This window comes from Lycorma delicatula, chromosome 1 (assembly GCF_047948215.1).
Source record: "Lycorma delicatula isolate Av1 chromosome 1, ASM4794821v1, whole genome shotgun sequence".
Taxonomy (NCBI): Eukaryota; Metazoa; Arthropoda; class Insecta; order Hemiptera; family Fulgoridae; genus Lycorma; species Lycorma delicatula.
Window position 1 is genome coordinate 162,707,862 of NC_134455.1, and position 23,866 is coordinate 162,731,727.

The 23,866-nt window shown below is 29.9% G+C and overlaps 1 protein-coding gene across 17 annotated transcripts in view; it reads right to left on the bottom strand.

Moving 5' to 3' along the window:
- LOC142324946 (uncharacterized) overlaps positions 1–23,866 on the bottom strand; it is a 113,201-nt gene that overhangs the window by 65,213 nt on the left and 24,122 nt on the right. For 10 of the 17 annotated variants that reach the window (XM_075366195.1, XM_075366159.1, XM_075366140.1 and 7 more), the window contains one exon: positions 4,679–4,785. The exons of 1 other annotated variant lie outside the window; for it this stretch is intronic. Coding sequence is in view for 4 of the 16 variants with exons in the window: in XM_075366124.1 (XP_075222239.1) it covers positions 19,737–23,276 (3,540 nt within the window). In the remaining 12 variants the exon portion in view is untranslated. Of the gene's footprint in view, positions 1–4,678; positions 4,786–17,207; positions 23,353–23,866 lie in introns of those variants that run through there. 6 more of the 17 variants (XM_075366124.1, XM_075366132.1, XM_075366116.1 and 3 more) reach the window with 2 other exon arrangements.

A 23,866-nucleotide genomic window follows, 5' to 3' on the forward strand; every position in this document is an offset into this window, starting at 1 on the left:
ACAGTTACTCTGATACTGCTCTGATCAAGGGCTTCCTAGGGTTCTTTACTTTTCAAGCAATTCTGTCAGTTACTTTAATTATCCATGCAGTAGCATACCTACATATTCCTTGTATCGCCTGCATAATGTATTATTAAGTAACAATCTTAATAAAACATTTATTTATTTAGTCATTCCTATGTATTGAACCTGAAAGCAATGGAAAACTACGACTGTTTTTTCCAAGAAAATGTAATTCTCTGCATTTTCATATAACAAATATGGAAGTACCTTCTTTGGTAAAATATTCCAGAAGTAAACCAGTCCCCTGTTCAGATCTCCAAGTGGGACTACTTAGGAAGGAATCACCAGAAAATTAAAAAATAACATTCTATGAGTCGAAGTGTAGAATGTTAGAAGTCTAAAAAAGGTTGGTGGGTTAGAAAATTTAAAGAGGGAAATGTAAAGGTAGTAGAAATTAATGAGGTTCAGTGGGAAGAGGAAAAAAACTTTTGGTTAAGTGATTTTAGAATAATTTACCCAACATCAAATAAAGAGCAGGCAAGAGGGGACTGACATATTGAGATTTCCACGAAGTATAATTTAGTAAATGCCAACAACCAGTTTAAAAATCATAATAGATAATGAATATACACATGGAAAAAGCCTGATGATACTATTAGGTATCAGATAGATTATATCATGGCTAAACAAAGATTTAAAAATCAACCCCTCAACAGTAAAACATATCCTGGAGCAGAAATTGACAGCGACCACAATTTAGTGACAATGGAATGTAGATTGGAGTTTAAAAACCTGAAGAAAAGGTGTCAGATGAATCGGTGGAATTTAGAGAAGGTTGAGGAAGAGAAGGTAAAGAAGATTTTTGAGGATGACATCGCAAGAAGTCTGAGTAAAAACGATACGGTAGAAAATATAGAAGAAGATTGAGAGAATTAAAAAAAATATTCTTAAATTAACAGAAGTGAACTTAGGCGGAATAATGAGAACTGGTAGAAAACCTTGGATATCAAAGGATATATTGTAGTGATAGATAAACATAGAAAGTATAAGAATGCTAGTGATGAAGGAGGTAAAAGCAACTATCAACAACTAAGAAATACTATAAACAGGAAGTGTAAATTAGCGAAAGAAGAGTGGTTTAAAGAAAAGTGTTCAGAAGTGGAATAGGAAATGATCATTAGTAAAATAGACGGAGCATACAGGAAAGTTAAGGACAATGTTGAGGTACATAAATTAAAATCTAATGATGTGTTAAATAAAGATAGTACACCAATTTACAATATGAAAGAAAGGGTTGATAGGAGTTGGAATATATTGAAGAGTTATACAGAGGAAATGAATTAGAAATTAGTATTATAGAGGAAGAAGAGAAAGTCAGAGAGGATGAAAAGGGAGATACAATACTGAGATCTGAATTTAATAAAGTATTAAACAATTTGAATGGCAGAAAGCCTCCTGGAGTAGACAAGATTCCTGTAGAATTACTACGCAGTGCAGGTGAGCAAACGATAGATAGATTATACAAACTGGTGTGTAATATTTACGAAAAAGGAGAAGTTCAGTCAGACTTCAAAAAGAATGTTATTGTCATGATACCAAGAAAAGCAGGAGCAGATAAATGTGAAGAATACAGAACAATTAGCTTAACTACTCACACATCAAAAAATCTTAAGAATTCTGTACAGAAGAATTGAGAGGGAAGTGGATGAAGTGTTAGGAAAAGACCAATTTGGTTTCAGGAAAAGTATATGAACAAGGGAACTAATTTTAGTACTCAGATTAATAATAGAAGGATTTTTGGTTTGCTTGGCATTTCTCCCACCACCACCCCATTCGGTCGCCCTAAAGCATAAGATCGAATGTCTGTGCCACAAACAGCTACTGAGCCCTGAAACAGTTTAGTGACCAGTGTCCTAACTAGCTCCTAGAGCTAACCTAAAAGCAGAATAAGCGTGTTACCATACACCACTCACTTGCATGTCCCACCGCCCACTTGCCACATATCACACTAAAATGGGTGGGCGCATCCCATCAACTACTAAAACATACATGACTATCAATAATTAAATTTATCTCGTCAAAGACGGCAATTCGCTAAGATGCCTAGGCTACTGAATGCCAGCAAGTACCTGTCCACCATATTAAAGCGGTTGGAGCCTTGATCTTGCTGGTAGCCAGCCATATCTCTTGGTTAGCTTCCTACAGCAGCGTGGTAGTTCGGCAAACTACTGATGTCGGTTGAACTAAGCAACTGCATCAAGTTACTCCCACACAGTCCGACAATGCGGCTCTCGCCACATTGACTCGCTGCTTGTGAGTGGCCAATTTTCCCCTTGACCTCTAAGTTCCAGGGTGGCCTGAGTTCTGGCCTCCCCAAGAGCTGGACAGTTGAACATCATGTGTTTGTTCGATTGGACGTCCCCCGCAGACGCACAGCTCATCAACTGCCAGGTGAAACCAAAACAAATTGGTTTATATTTACATGGTTGGAAAGCACTCAGGCTCCCGTTGCCCTGAAAAACGAAGAAGAGGCATACCATTCCCCCAAATCCTGTATAAACTTATACAAGGATCTTCCCTTAGTCATGGCGTGCCATTCTTGCTACCATGCTTCCATCACGAGGCTGTAATGCCTCCTCCACAGGCAAGAGATGGCAACTGTTTGAAATTTAGAACCGGTGCATTGAGATCACTGTTCCACTCTGGTACAGGCCCAGTTCAAAACTGCATCCCAAATACCTCGGCCTCCCTGCCTCTTCTCAATTTCCACACGGCCACCCAAACTTTCGCCACTAAATCAATTGGAAGAGCCTTTCCCAATACAGTGGTAGTCTCATAGAAGGTTGTTTTAAAAACACCAGTGCATACAATTAAGGCTCTGTGCTGGGCACTCCTTAAATTTTGAATAAGTGCTCGATTTTTTTCCAACCTATGCGCCCAAACAGATGCCGCATAAGAGGTCATACTTTCGAAGACACCTCGATACACCATGTACAAATGACAGCCCATAATCCTTTTGAGAAATCCTGCTAAGCTTGTGCATCACAGAGACGGTGTCCACTGAATAGTAGAAGGAAAATTAACGAAAAACAAACCATTTATAGACTTAGAAAAAGCATTTGATAAAGTAGACTGGAATAAAATTTTCAACATTTTAAAAAATTTAGGGTTCATTTATAGAGATAGAACAATTGCTAACAATTACAGGAACTAAACAGTAAGAATAATAATTGAAGAACATAAAGAAACCGTATTAAAAAAGGGAGTCTGACAAGGATTTTCCCTATCTGCTACTTTTTAATCTTTACATAGAACTAGCAGTTAATGTTAAAGAACAATTTAGATCCAGAGTAACAGTGAAAGGTAAAAAGATAAAGATGCTACAATTTTCTGATGATATAGTAATTCTAGCTGAGAGTAAAAAAGATTTAGAAGAAACAATGAATGGCATAGATGAAGTCCTAAGCAAGAACTACTCCATGAAAATAAACAAGAACAAAATGAAAGTAATGAAATGTAGTAGAAATAATGGAGATGTACCACTGAATATAAAAATAGAAAGAGAAAAGATTATGGAGGTAGAAGAATTCTGTTATTTGGGAAGTATAATTACTAAAGATGGACGAAGCAGGAGCGATATAAAATGTCGAATAACACAGGCGAAACGAGGATTCAGTCAGAAATATATATCACTTACATCAAAAATTAATTTAAATGTCAGGAAGATATTTTTGAAAGTATATGTTTGGAGCGTAGCTTTATATGGAAGTGAAACTTGGACGATCGGAGTACCTGAGAAGAAAATATTAGAAGCTTTTAAAATGTAGTGCTGTAGGAGAATGTTAAAGATCAGATGGGTGGATAAAGAGACAAATAAAGAGGTGTTGTGGCAAACTGATGAAGAAAGAAGCATTTGGAAAAATATAGTTAAAAGAAGAAAGAGACTTATAGGCCACATATTAAGGCATCCTGGAATAGTCATTTTGATATTGGAGGGACAGGCAAATGGGACAAATTGTGCAGGCAGGCAATGTTTGAAATATGTGAAACAAATTGTTAGGGATGTAGGATGTAGGGGTATACCAAAATGAAATGACTTGCACTAGATAGAAAATCTTGGAGAGCTGCATCAAACGAGTCAAATGACTGAATACAAAAAAAATATTTAAGGAAAATCCATAGCAATTACCTGGTTGAAACTGAATTAATTTAGTCACAGAGAGCATGTTTTATCTATCTATAAACAGATAGATGATTATGTATTTTGTAGCTTTAGCCATTAAGGCAGTGTGTTTGTATAAATATACAATTTGTAAATAATTCAGTTTTGAACAACAGTGGTCAAAAGCACTATTTAGAATAAAGTTATCAAACACACAACACAAATTGCACTTCAACAATTACACAAATTTTTTATTCATCGACTTAATTTCAGGGCAACATCTACTTATAAAGCATTCCAGGTAATACATTATACAACTTCCCAGATGGCAAATTTTGTTTGGTACTAACTTTAACTAATTACAGCTAATATGACAAACTTAATAACAGCATCCCAGTAACATGAAAATTCATTGAAACAATACAGTCAAACATTCAGTAAACTGAATTATAATATAATATTTTAATTCACTATAAAATGGTTATTTAAATAAAATTAATTAATAAAACTTACAGGAACTATACAATTTTTTCTTTTACTAATTATCCTTTTTCATAGAGATGCACCAGTAAACTACTCTTAACTGAGCCATTCTGATCAATACAGCAAGAATCAAAAACCTAGAAAAAATATGAAAATCAGTAAGAAAAAACAAAACTGCATAAAATATATAGAAAGTTTTATATATGTCTTTTAGTAAACACAAAATATTTTAATGAACATAATATTCAAATAGAATGATTGTAATAAAACAGAGAGAGTGAGTTGGGTTATGTTAAGCTAAACCAAGTTTGCGTTGGATTGAGTAAGAAACTTTGTGTAAGGTAAACATGTTGTTGGGTTGCTAACATTTACAGGAATTAAACTGTAACAATAATAATTGAAGAATATAAAAAAGAAGCCGTAATAAACAGGAAGTCTGACAAGGATGTTCCCTATCTCTGTTACTTTTTAAACATGAATATTACTTAATAAAGTTTATGCGGGTAACTATCTTCAGAGAAAGAAGATCCACAGGAGGGTACTGCAGCAGAATTAACAAATCAGCTGGGACTTCTTGTTTTCAGCTTGAAACAGAACATGGGGGCAGGGTTAACGAAGTACAAAACCCACCATGAAAAAGAGCTGACAAAGATATACAAGGGTTTTAATGTGCTTACCCAAATGTTACTGCCATTATCTATGGTGACACAGGCTACCCAGACTGAGGGATTGTCTAGGGAACAAATTATACAAGATCAGTTGAAGAATGAGTTGTATGTTGAAGAATTGAATGTGTTATTAGGGAGAAGATGGCCTGGAGAAATAATACTGAAAATCAATGAAGTTAATCTTAAAATATTTTAAATTCTGCAGATAACAAAAAGATTCCACTTTCACAGAAAGAAAGATTCCATATTTTTGATGGTGAAAAAACTTAATAGTTACAGTATCAGAAAGACTGTTTACAATTGATCAAAACCTTACCAACCATAAACAGGTAACTGAAATTTCATTTTTTGATAAATACATGTAAACTTTAAATTCTCACTACAAGATGTAGAATGCTGAGCGCTTCAGTGAAGTGTTCACGGTCACTTGCTTTTTTTATTGTTCATTAATGACCTGCTGAAAATATTCAGCCATTCATTGTAACTCTTTTTGCCGACAACACAACTGTATCTATATCCGAAGATAATAATTTAAAAGGAACTGAAAATTGTAGGATAGCAGCTTAAAAAATTATTCACTGAATACATTGTAACCATCTAATTTTAAATATGGATAAAATCGTTGGATTATGCTTCTCAGGTAAATATAACATTGCAGATTGCATAGATAGAATTCCCATTAATGTTAATAGTAGTATTTCTGTTGAATAGTAAATTTATCAAATTGATTTTGTGTGTAACAAAATCCAGCTATACGATTTGTTCTGAAATACCTTACTAAAATGTATACCTGTCATTGTAATTAAATATTTATTTTGGTCTACATACATCCTCAACAAAGTATAATGTTATCTTTTGTTTTTCCTCAAAATGTCAGATTGAGTTTTTAAGCTACAAAAAAGGCTGTCAGTTCATTATCTGATGCCCGTAAGTGTGAATCATGCAGTCCTATATTAAGGAAATTAAATATGTTAACTCATCCTTGTATTTATATTTAAGAATGTGCAATCTTTCTTAAAATGAATGGTGATCACATATTCTTAAAAAATAACAATACCCTCCTTTATCAAACCATACAAAGGAACTTACTAGAAATGATTAAAGAAAAATACGACTGAAGAATGACTAAAAATGTTTAACAAGGTTATTAAAAAATGTTGTACCTATTATATCTCAAAGGTTTGTTGTTTTAAAGACATGTAGTTTTAAATATTTCATAAATATCTCACTTAAATAAATTATATAAATGAAAAAAAGGATAAATGCACAATTATGCACAATCTATGTACCTTACAACTTTACTGGAAAACCAAAAACGTGTATGTAGCCACTTCAATATAAATATATAAATATTTTCCTCGTACTTACAGGTAAATGTATCAAGATGATTTTATTATAGCTATTATTCAGCTCCCCAATGGCAGCTTCTCTATTGGTATTGCTGGTGGTTCTATTTTTTTAATGGCACCTAAGCGGTTAGAGAAGCCATTTGGTATGCAGTCAAATGGATTGTGTTTATTTGTTTAATAATTTTTTTCAGATTTAGTTATTCCAAATTTCATTCTATCTAATAAAATCATGTAATATCTTTTAGTATATAAAATTTAAAAGGTGTAGTTAATATCTATGTCTATGCTCAGCTTCTATAAAATGAAATGATTGGCAAAGGTTGATTCTATTTTTTTGTGTTCTTTTCTTTGCTGTTCTTTGTATCTTTAGATCTTAATTCCCCAGTATAGCTTTTAGAATCAATCACTGCAATTTAATTTGTATGCTTCTGGTTTGTTTGTGGTTATCAGTACATTACATTAATTTCTTATAAAATATTGTTAATTCTGTCTATTTTTTAAAAACAACCTGTGTTCTTTCTTGGACATGTTTGCAGTTTTTTATGAAAGTTAGTAGGTATAATATGCTATGTAGGTATAATATTTTCTGTCCCTAGACGTGGTTTTGATTTTGTTCTGTAAGAAATATTCTCTATTGATGTGTGTGTGTGTGTGTGTGTGTGTGTGTGTGTGTGTGTGTGTGTGTGTGTGTGTGTGAATAAGTATAGCTGTTATAATGAATTTTTAAGTGTTCTGGTCTGTTTTTTACATGGTATAGTTTAGGAAATTGAATAATTTGTTACCTTCAAATTTTGCTATGAATTACAAGTTGGAATGCTGTGAATAAGAACATACGCGTATTGCGTTATCTAATGTTCTCTTTGTACAGGTACATCGTGTCAGTAACATAGCAGTGGCAAAGTAATAGACTAATAGATGTTCTAATTATATAGTCAGTTTGATAAAAATTTTGAAAAATATATATCAGGTAGAAGATCAGAAATAACAGAATCCTAAATTATAAAAATATGCAACACTAAAGAAGAAGAGTGGAAGTGGTAAAACTGGTTGATAATAATATTACATTTATTGTTGCAGGTGAAACAATTCTGTTCACTTATACTGACAAAAGTCTGAATAAGTTTTCAGTATTCAGATACAAGCTATCTATCAGATTATTGTTAATTATCAATTCATTATCAGTTTGTTATATCAGGCAATATTGTTCATGGTACCATTCTTGGAGTGAATAGAAATCCCTTAACTATCATTTATTTTCTACTGTTGCTGTGATGTATGTAGATTATTTTTAATAGTAATTCTAAATAATTTCACATAATGACAGGCTATAAACCAGAAATATATCAACCAAAACATTACTAAACTAAAAACTAGCCAAATAATAAAATACACATATGAAGCAAAAACAAAATTCAGATAAACATTACACCTGCTATTAATTTACATTACAACCCTACACACAAGCTAGACTTAAACTCACCAGCTAGATATGTGATCAGATCATCAGATCACTATATAACACTTGAATACAGATCATATATAAAGAAAATTAAACATCTAACTATATTATTAAAGTATGAAAAGAAACACAAAATGGAACATACCAACAGAATACATAACAGAAATTGTTCACGTAATGTAAATAAATATTTGGGTTAGTACTTTGTTTTTTATATTACATCAATCACAACAAGAATCAGAGATGTGTTACTCTTCAAAGAACTACCTCAACATTTACATTTCCCAGCATATAGGTAAACCTTGATCAGAGCATCATCACATATTACAAAATTAATGAATAGAAGTGAGAAGTGGTTAAATCCATAACCACTTTTTTATATATTAATATATAAAAAAAAAATTAAACAAGATTACAGAGATGAAAAATCTTTATACAGAATGTTTATAAAAACTATTTCAAGTATTCAGGAAATGGTTCCTCACATCGAAATAAAAGATCAGCTTTATAACAATGTATGTTTTGAAATGCTTAGTTTACCAGCTATCTGCTATTTTGTATTTTTAGCATAAAAGTTTATGTCTCAGAAATTGTTAATCATATCGAGCTGAAATTCCATATACTGCTATGGTACCTAGAGGTTTACTTCTATAAAAATAATAAACCTGATTTCTCAGTCCATTCCAAGATGACAGCCACATAAACATTTTAATTGTTAATATCTTTGCAACTGCTCATTTATTTAAATGTTATGTATCATTAAAAAAATTAAGCGTTTTATGACAAATAAAATGATACCCTTTTTATTCAAATTCCTTCACAAATAACAAAGTTATGGAAAACATTCTTGAAGTGAGTCACTCTAGATCAGCGTTTCTCAACCTGGGGATGCGGTGATCTGAAACGGGGTTTGCGAGATTAGCCTACAACTTTACACGTAAACAATAATGAAATCATTTTCTGAGAAAAACCATAATTTATTATAAACATTTCACTTAAATTTATAAGTACCCATGTAAAGAAAATAAATGAATGAGATAGTTGCATTTCTTTTTCATTTAAAAGTTTCACAATTTGTGGATCTATGTTAGAAACACATACAAGTAAAAGTAAATTATTTTCAAGTGAAAATAATTTGTTAACATCAAAAATTAATTTAAATGTCAGGAAAAAATTTTTTAAAGTATATGTTTGGAGTGTCGCTTTATATGGAAGTGAAGCTTGGACAATCGGAGTATCTGAGAAGAAAAGATTAGAAGCTTTTGAAATGTGGTGCTATAGGAGAATGTTAAAAATCAGATGGGTGGATAAAGTGACAAATGAAGAGGTATTGCGGCAAATAGATGAAGAAAGAAGCATTTGGAAAAATATAGTTAAAAGAAGAGACAGACTTATAGGCCACATACTAAGGCATCCTGGAATAGTCGCTTTAATATTGGAAGTACAGGTAGAAGGAAAAATTGTGTAGGCAGGCCACGTTTGGAATATGTAAAACAAATTGTTAGGGATGTAGGATGTAGGGGGTATACTGAAATGAAACGACTAGCACTAGATAGGGAATCTTGGAGAGCTGCATCAAACCAGTCAAATGACTGAAGACAAAGAAAAAAATGCACAACCATAGATGAAAAACTCTATTCACAGAGGTAAGACAACATGATGAAAGGGATTAATATTCTCAATGCTTCTGTAACTAAATTTTCATATTCACTTCGACAAGCAAGCCAAAACATATCTAAATCTTCAGATGTGATTTGTAAATGTAAAATTTTATCGGCAGACATTTCAATGAGCTGGTTGTGAATCTTAACTGGAAACTTAGCAGCTGCAACAACATTTTCACTAAATGGATTCAATACTGATTTCTTTGAGAAATCATTTTTATCTTTCGGAATTACTCCACCAACTGAATTTTTCACTTGTGCCGATATATCTTCATGCTATCCAAACGTGGTGAATAATAATGTCATCTTCATCCAAATTTCTTTGAATATAATTGGAAATGAGTGGAAACTTATAAAAATTTTTGCGTTGCGGTTGAATAATCCAGATAACAAGCTTCTTAATCTTTCATTAAGAATGATAGGTAATTTATTACTCTATTTTATTAATTTACCTTCATTAATAGAAATTTTTTTATCACGTCCTTGTAAATTCACATACAAGTCATTTAAATATGAAAATACACAGCTAAGTTATCCAACAACAACTTATAATCATTATTCTGTAAAAACAATGAGAATGGCGTTTGTTTATCCCGGAAAAATATTATTAATTCATCTGGCGATTTGAATAACTGGGTTAACATTTTCCCCCATGATAACCATCTAACTTCTGTACTTAAAGAAGAGATTATTTCTTTTCGCCCATTACATCGCAAAGTTTAGCAAATAGCCTATTCTGCAACGGTCGATTTTTAATAAATTAACCATTTTTATAACTTTATAAAGGATTGTTTTGAGATTTCCTGACATATTTTTTGCCATAAAAGCAGTGTGTGAAAGAAGCAGTGCATCCATTCTGCCCTTGGTATACATTGATCTTTTAATTTTTTTTTAGAAATCCAGTGTTCTTTCATGTTATCACCTTTAAACTATGAGTACATACTGCAATACATTTTGTCCAGTCTATGTTATAGTTTTTAGCAGCTTCATAAAAAACATCAAAAAAACATTGTCCTGTTGCAAGAACCAGTAGTGATTTGCAAAACATCTTTTCTTTGATTGATATGTTCCTGTAGCATTCATATCTCACAAAATGTAAGAACTGAGAAATGTTTGCTACATCTGCTGATTCATCAAATTGAATACTAGAAAATTCACTTGCCGAATTATCTGATTGCAGACATTGGTAGCCATGTCATCGATTCGCCTGGATACTGTGTCATTAGAAAGTGGAATTTTTTGTTTTTTTTTGTTTCTTCCATGCCTATCAAAACTGACTACATAAATTGCAGCAAGCAATATGACATTTTCTGCTATTGTATGGGGTTTGGACATACTAGCTATTCTTAATTCTACGAGATAAGATGCTTCAAACGTACTTTTATCAGTATGGCTTGTGGCTTGATTTATCAATAGAAGCTTGTTGAAATCTCAAAGTATGTAATTTTCTTTAGAAAAATTCCAAGGGTTTGCTTTTACGATCTGGATGTTTAGTTTCCAAGTGTTGAATTAATTTTAATTGCTTCATGCTTTCATCGGACAGGACTTTAAAGCAAACAACGTACTGTGGTTTTCTATCCAATGAGATAAAATCATAAATTAAATAACTGTCATTGTACAATCTTGTCTTTTTACCATTCGATTCACTGATGTAGATGGCTCACTTCATTTTTTCACTAATTTATCCATTTTGCATAAGAATCTTAACTGTAAAAAAAACACAGTTACACCGTTTGACCAAGCACTAAAAAATCAAAACCTCAATTATTATTATTATTTTCAATCACTTACACTTCTTTTATACTGCTTGAAACGTATCATATTCATGTTCAAACATGACACTCTCACAGTGAATATTATGCAAGCAAACCAAATTACAAGAGGAGCGTACACATCAAGTTGGAACCTGTAAATTGCTCATAATTATACACTTCACACATGCATGTTCATACCTGTTGCTATCAATGCAGCTAAATAGTTTTAACTAGGTTTCATTGGGTGTGGGTTGGGAGGGTCGTGAAATATTCATTATATATTTTTTCTTTACTTTTTAGGGATTGTGAAGCTAAAAAGGTTAAGAACCACTGTTCCAGAATACAAAAACCAGTTTTCATTTTCTCCCAAATAAAATGAAATAACACTACCTCAAGTGGAATAATTTTATTAACGTTATCATATAATAAATGATAATTATTAAATAATATTGTAAATATTACAATAAAATAAGATATCATTTTATTGTAAGCATTGAGTCTCCACCTGATCTCAAACCTCTTGACTTTTTCTTATAGGGCCATTTAAAGACATTTGTATATGACACTCCAGTGGGCACTGCAGAAGAATTGTGCATAAGAATTCTAAATGGGATTGAGAGGATTTGTCAGATACCTGGCATATTTGAAAGAGTCCGACAGTCAATGATAAAACGCCTGGATGCATGTATTTTGAATGAGGGCAACCATTTTGAACAGCTACTGCAGTTTCTTTTATTAACGTATTATTAAAAGTATTAATGTTTTATTAATCTTTTATTTATGTATTATCTGATACCATAATTTACTGTTGTTAAATAAATTCTAATTGAAAAGAAAAAAACAGTTTTTTTTATAACCAGTGTTGGTTCATTAAACTCAAAACGTGTAATGCAAATTACTTTTCAACATTAATATTATTTATTTTTATAATTATATCATGATTTCAATAATAATTTATTTTATTGTAACATTTTTAATATTATTAAATTATTATAATTTATTACAGGATTACTAAAATTATCCCAGTTGAGATCGGGTGAAGTTATTTAATTTTATTCAGGAGGAAATGATAACTGATTTTTTAATTTAGAATAACTCACTATAAGAATCTTTGCCATAACTTTGATATTTACAAACGGATTTGAATAAATAGGATGTCATTTTCTTTGTCATAAAACGCTTAATGTATATATACATATATTTTTTAAACATAATGTTTAAATAAACCAGCAGTTGCAAACATATTAATAATTAAATATTTTACATAGCCGTCATTTTGAAATTGATTGAGAAATCAGGTTCATAATTTGTATATAAGAAAACTTCTAGGTACCCTAGCAGTATACAAAGTTTCAGCTCGATAAGATTAATCATTCCTGAGAAATAAATTTTTATGTTAAAAATATAAAACGGCAGATATCCGACAAACTAGGCGTTTCCGGACATACGGTGAGAAACGTTTTTTCTTTATTTTAATGTGGGGGACCATTCCCTGAATTCTTGAAATGGATTTTATAAACACTATAAAGAACAATTAAAATAATATTTTATTTGAAATTAATTGAAAGATATTTGAATATTATTTTTATATAAATAATTTCCCATCTTCATAAAAAAATTAGCATTTCTGATTGGGCAGTTATAACGAGTTAATAAATAAATAAATGAAAATACAAAAGAGTAACTTAAGAATGCAGCACAAATGTATTTAACAAGTGAGAATAAATATATTGACATAGGACATGAGACACCAGAAATGCAATTTCTTTATATTGTATCAATTAATGTAAAAGACATTGTATAAAGAGTGAAACAATAAACGATGGATTATCATGTGCATCATGTAACTAGAAGTAAATAAAGACTATTGGAAGCCGTAAGATCAGATTACTAAGTCAATCTTGAAATTTGTTCTTTCCGTGCTCAAAATAAAAGAATGTGATTCTTCTACTTTCTCATGATCTCCTCTTTGATATCTGGTTGGGAAACTGTTTTACTTCTGAAACATTTTTACTTAAGAGTTTGCAGTTATACTGTATGAAAAAGGAAAAGGAATAAAATATACATTTCCTGAGAAAAAATGATTTTGTTTTTTTTTTCACTGCTTTCAACTTTGTAGTGCAAGGTGCATCGTAACTGTAAGGTTTTGTTGTTCAGGCTGCATCATAAAGCACAAAATTAGTATGATTTTATTAAAAAAACGTACACACTATTATGTTTATAAAGACATTAATCTTTAAATAATGAAGTAAGAGTAGTATTTACATAAACCATAATTTTTTTTAAGTTATTTCAAATAATTCCATCTAAAACAAGTGATAAATAAGTAACGAAATTCCCAAATATAGTAAACTATTATAAAAAGGAAAAATCAATCAAAAGATTACATTTATAGTTTTATGAAAAAAGGAATTCTTTTCTCATAAAAGTAGATTATCTCAATTTAATTAAAGTTATTATATTTCATGCCAGAAAAATCTGTTTATAAAACAGATTATGTTTTAAAAACATAATTGTATATTTTATATCAGGTAACAAATTACATCTCACATAAAAAAAAAAAAACAAAATTAACACGCGATATACCACAAAATAATAAAATCAAGAAACGTGAATAGCATTTATTTTTTTTTGTAAATCATTTTTTTTTTTAAATAAAACTAATTCAATATGATTTCCTAATCTCAAAAGTAAAGGAACGATTCCGGCTCTCGACCCAATACACTACTAAACTCTTTTCGTCCGGAAATCGTTTGATTACTGCTAACCTAAATTTTAAATAAAAATATACTATTATCTGATAAATTCATTCGTCGTTTTAATTTTACCATGAACTGCAGTAAAGAAAAAAAGTAAAAACCTGATAAGTGTTTTATTACAATGTAAACTACAGTTCGTAAAACTAAACATAATGCCTGACATTTGAAGCTTCCTATAAAGTCACAAAAATTGAATTCAAGATTCATTTTAATTAAAAGATTTAATTGATATGCAACATCCAGAATACCTATCCGGCCACTTTCCAGGTGCCAATAGAAAAAAATATCCGATTTTTACTACATCTTAATTTACTGATTCAATTTCAATGAATTACTGTTTTTACTTCCTTATATGAAGTAAAGGAAGTATTGTGATCACAAAAAATTTCGGTTTTCAGATTTCAATGGAAATATACATTTTGACTATCCCTGAATCCATTTTGACTAGTTTCGGCGTGATGTCTGTCCATACGCATGTATAACTCTCGCATAACTCAAAAAGATTAGCCGTAGGATATTGAAATTTTGGATTTGGGACTGTTGTACCATCTAGTTATGCACCTCCCATTTTTATTGTAATCGACTTAACTAAAAGTATCAAAAAAAGACCAAAATCCAATTTTTTTGGATTTTGGACTTTTTTTAACTGCAGTAATAAGCTTCTCATTGAGAGCTTTTCAACGATATATCATAAGTGGTACTTATTTTCATTCGTTCCAGAGTTATAGCCAAATAAAATTTTAATTAATGAAATACTTGTATATTTTTAAGGGGAAGGCACACAATTCGAATCAGACTTCACTTCCTTTTTTTCTTAATTTTTTTTTAATTTAAACATATTGATTTATTAATAATTATAAATCTCAGATTTTTTTTAAATTTTACGATAAATAATAATTCAATAACAATAAAAAACAAAAAAAAAAATATCAGAAGTTATTAATGAAATAAAATTTTATGAACCTTCATTTTAAAAAAATATGTGTATGTAGGCGTACAAGGAAGTCATCTGGTATCCATATGAGATTTTTTACATTTCAAGATGTAATCAAGGATACAAAGACAAAATAACTTATTTAAATGTATTACCTGAATCCAAAACTTCTTTATTCGTTTTAACATCTGATTAAATGTAAAATAAAAAATAGAATATTTTCAGGACAGGCATTTTCCTTGTAAACTTTTCTTTTTTTTAATATAGTCAATCATACACATTTAAGTAAAAATGTGAAATGGGAAAAATTAAGTACTCACAATATGAGTTAATATTGCTGTTTTTATTTTTTTTAATTTATTTGCTCGTGATAATTTTATAAAAAAACTAGCATCCGTCTGTCGCCGCACTATATGGTTACTATAGTCAATTTTTTTTTTTTTGTTATTTAGACAAGTAACCGGAGGCAGGTACAGCCAGAAACAGTAGCTGTGTTGTTGGTTGAGCAGCATCTTAAAAAAAATCGAAATTAAAAAAAACCGAAAATGGTTTTTAGATACGAGTATTTATCTGAAGAATATTTGCAAGCCCCAATCTAGTGAACTCTCGTTTAATATAGTAGAAAATAGACAAAATTTACAATCATTCAAATTTGAAATCCGCTGATTTGGGAAGACTCATTCACCACTAGTCCAACCCGGTGGGTTGGATTGAAGAACTGTATAGATGCAGTATAACCTATCAATATCATCTTGTAAGATTCGCCGGCACATATGTTGGCGCAAAGACTGAAAGCGTATGTATTAGCATTTTGCATGGACTGGCCTCTGTTACAAGCAAACTAAAAACGTAATTTTCTAAATCTCTTTTGTGGTATATTAATATAAAAAACAGGTTTCATAAGCTCTCTGTAGTACCTGTAATTGTTGACATTTTTTTAAAATTATATATTGATGTTGTAATCTAGCCCTACTTCTTGTTGTACAGCAACTAATAATAGTAGTCCGCCTCAATGGTTCGAGTAGTAGCTTCTCAGCCTTTCATCCATAGGTTCTGGGTTCGAATCCCGATCAGGCATGGCATTTTCACACACTACAAAAATTGTAATTCATCTCATCCTCTTAAGTAATACCTAACGGTGGTCCCGGAGGTTTAAAAAATAAACTAATAGAATAATTCATGAATCATACAGTACATGAAGAATTTCATTTACTTATTTTAAATATACATTAATCATTGCACTGTGTATATAAACATTTATATATAAACATTTATTGCAGTGTATATTTTACGTAATGTGAATAATTGTTAGTGGTTTATTTTTAATATTTGTTATGTTGTTTTTATTTAAGGAAGTAACAATATGATTATATTTCTGAAAAATCTAGAAAACAAAATAAATAAATAAAATGTTAACCAATCAAATTAACAAAAGTAGACGATTCCAACAAATGCATCAACAGCAAGTTATTCTCGCTGTTGATGCATTTGTTGGAATACACACAGTGTGTTCATAAATTCAAATGTGGTTAAAGTTACTCTCCTTTTAAACATATAACATAATGGAAAACAGCACTTATCTCTAAAAAAAAAAAATGATGAATAAGTGCATCAAGAAAAAGGAATATTTTACAATTAACTTTGATTAGGAATTATAAGTAGTAGAGAACACAATAAGTTAAAGTACCTGTGAACACTGAAAACTCATGACCATTACAAAACATTACTACTGGTTACTGTATTTAAAATACTACGTTTTCCACTTCTTGTTTTGAAAAGCATTTCAGTCGAAGAAGTAGGAGTACACAAAAAGACTGTAAGGATATAAGTAAAGGAAAATAGGAAATTTTATGGGATAGTGGCACAAATTACTCCAGAATAATAATATACTGTTTTACTGATTATCACTTTAATCTCTCAAGCTTATTCATTTAAATCTTACAAAATCAAATAAGAAGATTAAAAAGCGACAAACATAAATAAAAGAATTTATTGATAGATATGCAAGTGAATTTACAAATATCAATCGAGTATAAACAAATTCTAATATAATATTACTTTTTTAAATCTTCTTCCTGAGGTAAAGTTTTTAAAAAAGGCAGAATTAATTTAAACTGAAGATTTAATTAATTATGAAGATTAATCATCCACAATCAACCAAAAATGTACATTAAAAATACACACTGTTTCATTATTACTATCATTTACACTGCACTAAAGAACACAGCAATTCAAGTTGGAGGCATCTGTCACATGTTGATTAAAACAAATTTACTTCTATTAATATTAACTTTATTTTATTCTAATGTTTGTTATTTATTACTAGGCAAGCTTAGATGTTACAGATCTAAATCTCTATCCATGTAAAAAACTAAACTACTAATTATCATTAATTTAAATTTGAAACATCTTTATCTAGAAGTGCTATGATGAACTGGATGTAGTTAAGTAGAAAGGAACAAACACAAAAAAATTTAAAATATGTTTTATATTAGAATAACAATGCCAGAACTACTTTATTTAATGCAAAATAAAACTAATCTTCATCATTGTCTACATTTATAATAATTACATTTCAATTAATCCACATTTCACTTTTCAATAAAATACAGTTTGCAAAAAAACTAACCAACAAAAATGTGGATAAGTTCTGTTTTGCTTTGATATGGTGAATCATATGTTTTTGCTAAACAAATGTAATCCTTTTTAATTCTAGGTTAGGTAACGTTTTGGGTAACATGTTTTGATGTTCTGTTAACTCTGTTTTCTACTGTTGATTTTAGTTTTATCTTGTAATAAAACATTATACAAACTGTGGTCTTTTAAACATGTTTTGCTCTGTTTTTAATACATGATTGGTGAATAACTATCCGTTAGTGTAAAAGATTTCAGAGAATAAAAAGTTATTTTTATTGTTAGGTTGGTGGGGATTTATTGAATATTAATAAACTTCTACGTTTGGTATTAAATTTTCTTTCTTAAAACTTGTAATAGAATTATAAATCTACTTTTCTTTAATAAGCATATATGAGTAGTGTGAATACATTTTCTAGTTAATAACAAAAGTTTTCAGTGAAGACAAAAAGAATTTTTGTAAGGTTAGTTTTTTAAGTTATTATTCCTGCATTATTATTATTATTATTATTACTTCGTTGATACATTATGAGTCAACTAAATTTAAATCTAATTTCTATTTCGGACAGAAGTAAAAAATTTGTTGAAATGGCAAATGATATTCTTACTGAGAATGATAACCTTGATGATATTTCTAATGAATCATCTCCTGCACCTTCTTTAGATGAAAAACTTCTAAGTTCCTAGATGATAATGAGATAGACCTTACAAATGAACCTGACATAGATGATGAAAGTGATTCATTTTATGTTCTACCAACTACTCAAAAAAATGGTGGTAATAAGATACATCGTCTCTAGATAATAAAGAAAATTACACAAACTATACTGATTCTAATCATTTTGAAGAAAATCTATTAGTTGAAAAAAGTTGCAATGGTTGATCTAAAAAAGAGAGAAAGAAACTCATTGGTGATATTACTCGAAGAATGAATAAAAAATGTAAATATTCTAACAAAAAATGTTATAATTATAAAAAAATTGAAGTTTTATCTAAAACCTTCATTGATTTGTATTGCAAATGTGTATGAAACTGTCTGATCTTACAGTCAGTCACTACTAGTGAAAGGGAGAAAGAATTCAACAAGTTTCATTCACTAGGTTCCTACAATGCTCAAACTATGTATATAATAACAAATGTTAAAGAAGTGAGCAAATCATGATGATATTTTTTTTTAAAAATTGGAAGGACATGAAAGTAGGAGCAAGTTTACCAAGGAATTTTTTATTTCAAATATTAACGTGTGTCAGAAAATGTTCCTGAATACATTCCACATATCTTCAAAAACAGTTAACTTTTCTTGTTAAAAATCATAGTGATGGTGCAGCTAGTATAACAGATAAATGAGGTAAAAATGGGGTTTCAACAAAATAACACCTGAATAAGGAGGAAAGTATTATTGAACATTAATAAATCTCCTCATCATCAATTACAATACTGTGTCGTCAGAAACAAAATCAAATTACTTGCCTTTAGGATTGATGCTTTGTAAGATGTACATCTTTATTAAAATAAAACTTTATTACTATATAATAAGACTTTATTAAAATAAAAAAAGTGTTTGATTATTAATTTTGTATTATTCTTTTTCAAAAAGGCAAAAAGGAGCTATGCAACTGTGGCATAGTTTCAGAAAACTTAACGTTTGAAATCTTAAAATTCATAACATGACTCTCTTTTTTGTTTTAAAACAGTAAATATTAAATCCATATTAAACTAGCCAAAAAGAGCAATTTTTAGTAAATGTATGGTGAAAAATTTATTCCCATACAGAGAGGTTTAATATTTTTTACAACCAAATGAACTTTGAAACAACTTGACTTTGAAACAATGAATTGTGGGTTAGTCCCTTTTCACATAACTAAATTCAATTACTTATTGAATCATCATAATCATAGCACTGAACATAACTGTTATTATTAATAAGTGCTTGAACTGTATGATGATGTGATTTACACAACTTTTCAAAAATGTAACGCTGTTCAAACGAAGAAAAGTAAATCTTTTTTTTTAAAAACAATATTGTAGCAATTGTAAAGGTACTGACTGCATTAATTTCAGTAATTTCATCAATAAAATCAAATGTAGCTTTATCAGAACAAACACAAAGAAACTCATTCAGTGATAAAGCTATAACCAAAGTAAATTCATTACCAAACAGGGAGATCAGAAAATCAAGACGCTGCGCTACAGCCAATGCAAAATTATGATTATCCAATTCAGATTCTTCAAATAACTCAATCCAAGTAAGACGTAAGAAATCAACTGGGTATTCATGAGGCTGCATTATTTTACTAAGAGTTTCCTTTAAAAGTTTAGTTAATTGTGGATATCTGTAACCAGAACCTACTTGCTCCTGGTAAACGTTAATTAAATCATTTATTAGTTTCCTTACAGGACAAGATATAATTTTTATGGAATCAGACACAGTGCAATAAAGTTTAACAAAATTACCAAGATATTGAGCGAAGCAGGTTAACCTAGACTCTTCACTTGAATTGGTTAAATAAACAGTAAAAAGGAATTCTGTATTGATCATAGCAATACTTGAGTTCAACGCGGCATCAAAGAAATGTTTTTTTAACAAATCTTGTTGAAACTCTATAGGCAGAATTTCTTTAAATGTGTTGTCTAATTGAATGAATATAGACCTAATTAACTGTTGAGACAATCTTGGATTTTTTTCAAACTTTAGTTTCTCAAAAGAGGCGATGGCTTCTTTAATGTAATAAACCACATATTCATCTGGAATTCCATCCAAAATTGTTAACTTTTCAATCAAATCTTCTTCCTCAGACACAGTAAGGTTTTGAAAACACATATGAACAAGATTCCATGTTTCATCATTAGGCATGTCAACAAATGATTGTTTTATTTTAGGCAACAAAATATTACGTATTGATCTATGTGACTCAGACTTCCAGGACTGAAAGAGAAAGTCACATTTTTGTTCAAGTGAAACTGTCTGCCACACTAGTCGCATTCCATGTTTTTTTGCAGAAATACGTTGATCTAGTAAATATTCTGCAAACTGTACTACTTCTCTTATGCAAGTTTTTTCTGCCACAGCATAAACAACCTTTATCAATTCTGGGAGGTAATCACTAGTACATAATCTTTTCAGAATGTTAAATGAAACAGGTGGATTACATTTTATCGAGCCCATCAAACACCTACATACTGTTTCGTATTCATCTTTCGTTTCATCTTTGTCAATATCAATACTTGGTTCAAATGGTATCAATGGATCAATAATCTTTTCAAACAATGGTCCATCCAACAAAAATCCTAATACAGTTGATGCTTTAGAAGTTTTTTCCTCGCTCATTATTTTTAATAAATGTTCAGCAAAGTTAATAGGGATATCTCTGTACCATCGAACTGCTTTTACAAAATTCTGTGTTCTTTTATAAAATATACTCTTTAATGAATGTAACAAATAATGTTCCCAATCATTTAATATTTTTATGTAATCTGTTTTCAAAATTTTAATTATTTCTTCACTCTTGACATCAATATATTTACGTTTATCTTTAAACCAAGTGTGGTGCAATTCAACATCCAGATTTATTATTGTATTCTCTAGATAATTAATGTCAGAATTTTTATCTGCAAGTACAGATTCAATATTTTTCATAATCCAAGGATGTCCTCTTATATCAATTGGACTAACATTATCATTATCTTTATTTCTGGTATTGAAGTCACTAACATTTGAAATAAGAGTTCCAAAAAAATAATCCTTGTTAAAATTCTTCCAAATTTCATTATTATCTGGGTATACTATTTCCACTAAATCTAAAAACTTCTCCAAACATAATTTTTCATAATTAGGATAAGATTTAAGATAATTCCAATTCGTTGAGAATGAATTAAAATTAATTCGAATACAAAACATTATGTACTCATCTACTGGTAACCCATGATCAAGTTTATAATGCAATGCATCTTCTAAAATGTGTTCAATACATGAATAATACTTCTTTATTTCTAATCTTTTAATAAAATGATCAAGCACTTTCCAATGCTCCTCTTCTAACTTATGCAGCTCATGTTCTGAATGTAGGAAACCAAGTATCGATGATAAAATACATTCAGACTCATTCTTATGCCTTTGAACAAAATACTGAAGTACATCTAATAAAGCTGCTTTATCATCATTGACCTTACAAACAAAAATCATTTCCATTAATAACTTTAAGCGATCCTTTTCACTGGAGCTTTCAGAGATCTCTTTTTTTAGAAGAGGAATAGTTTCTTCAGATGACAAATAACATCTCCAAGATCTCTTATAATAAGAGGATGCATTTGAATCCAAGTCAATCTTTTGGCGAGCTAATTTTATACGATCATCAGTTGAAAGTAGCAGTAATAAATCACCCGATATCTTTTCTGGGTAATCATATAAATCCTCGTTATAAATTTCATTAAAAATTAATCTGATTAATGGTACCTTTCTTGCGGTTGGAAAATATCTTAGAAGGTGAAATATATAATCAACATTACAGTCTTCTACTTTTTCAGGAAAAATTCCAGCTATAACAGCATGAAAATCTTTTGAATTTAATCTTTTTGTAATTAATTCAAGGTCCAATATCGTCAAATAATCCTCAGGTGTCTTTTTCAACATTGTTAATCCTTTATCTAGAAACATCTTTGTTTTTTTCCTACTCAAATGAATTGTATTGCAGACATAACTGGATTTATATAATTCTATGAATTCTTCAAAGTGATTTTTGATCAAGCATGGAAGAAAGTTAACATAATCTTTTATTCTGACATCATGTAATTTACGTCTTATATTATTTTCATTGTAGATGCTCAACTTCAAATATTTTATTGCAATGTTTGGATGCCTAATGTACAATTTTTTGACAAGACTTACAGGTAAAATTATTCTGTACTTCATTATTTGCTCATAAATAAAATCTTCATTGCAAGCTAATAAAATGTCTAAAGCAGACTTAATATTGTAAGTTCTTGTCAACCCTATGAAGAACTCCTGTGCCAGTTTTGAGTCTCTACCTGTGAGGTCTTCTGCAACTTTTTTTATAATTTTGTTACGAATTTTTACTGAGACATTTGACAAGATTTCATGGTAGAAATAATCAAAATTCCTAAGCAAATTGTACTTGTCTGTAAATAAATTATCAATATACAATAAACGTTTAACTACCAATGCATCCTCAGAATTCAACAGCTTGATGATAAGTTCTGTTTCTTTTAATCTCTTTGCGATTTCTGCATTTACGAGTTCATGAAGTGGTTCTGGAATAGATTCCCAACCTGTTCCTTTAACTGCTATTTCATTCCCCTTGTCACTAATGTACTTGAGTTTCTTAGCCTTGGTATCACCGGGTACTTCCTGGATTGCTTGAAGAATAGAGCCCTGAAGCAGCATTTTCATAATCAAGAGTTTTTTCTTGTGAAATGATCTTTTCAGTAAGGAGATTAATGTTTTCACAGCTTGAATTTATTCATTTCTGAAGACAAAATAAAAAATTATTTGTGATATGAGAATATTTAATACAAATAATACCATATAAAAGACATATTTAGAATATTGTTAAATTCTTATTTTAAAGTAATGAGATTCAAATTCGTTGAGCATTTAATAGAAATAGAAATGTTTAGAAACATTCCTCATTCTGTGGAAATAGTTGAAGTTAATAATCTTACAAGAAATGTTTTTGGAGCTATCTTAAAAACATAAACCTGACTAATTATTCATGATGAGAAGCATTTATACTAACTGTAAACATCATAAATAAACTGAATAACAGATACAGTAACAGGAAGCATGATATGTGTATAACACATATGTACAATGTTTTGAAAATTTGTGAATATTTCTCTTATGTTAAAAATTTGTAGTCATAATATTTTAATTTGATATCTACAGAAAGATTATCACTGGAATCCATTAATAACTATTTTATAAAACGCATTGTAAAAATGTAACAGATTACATCATTTTATCTTTTCTTGAAAATGCAT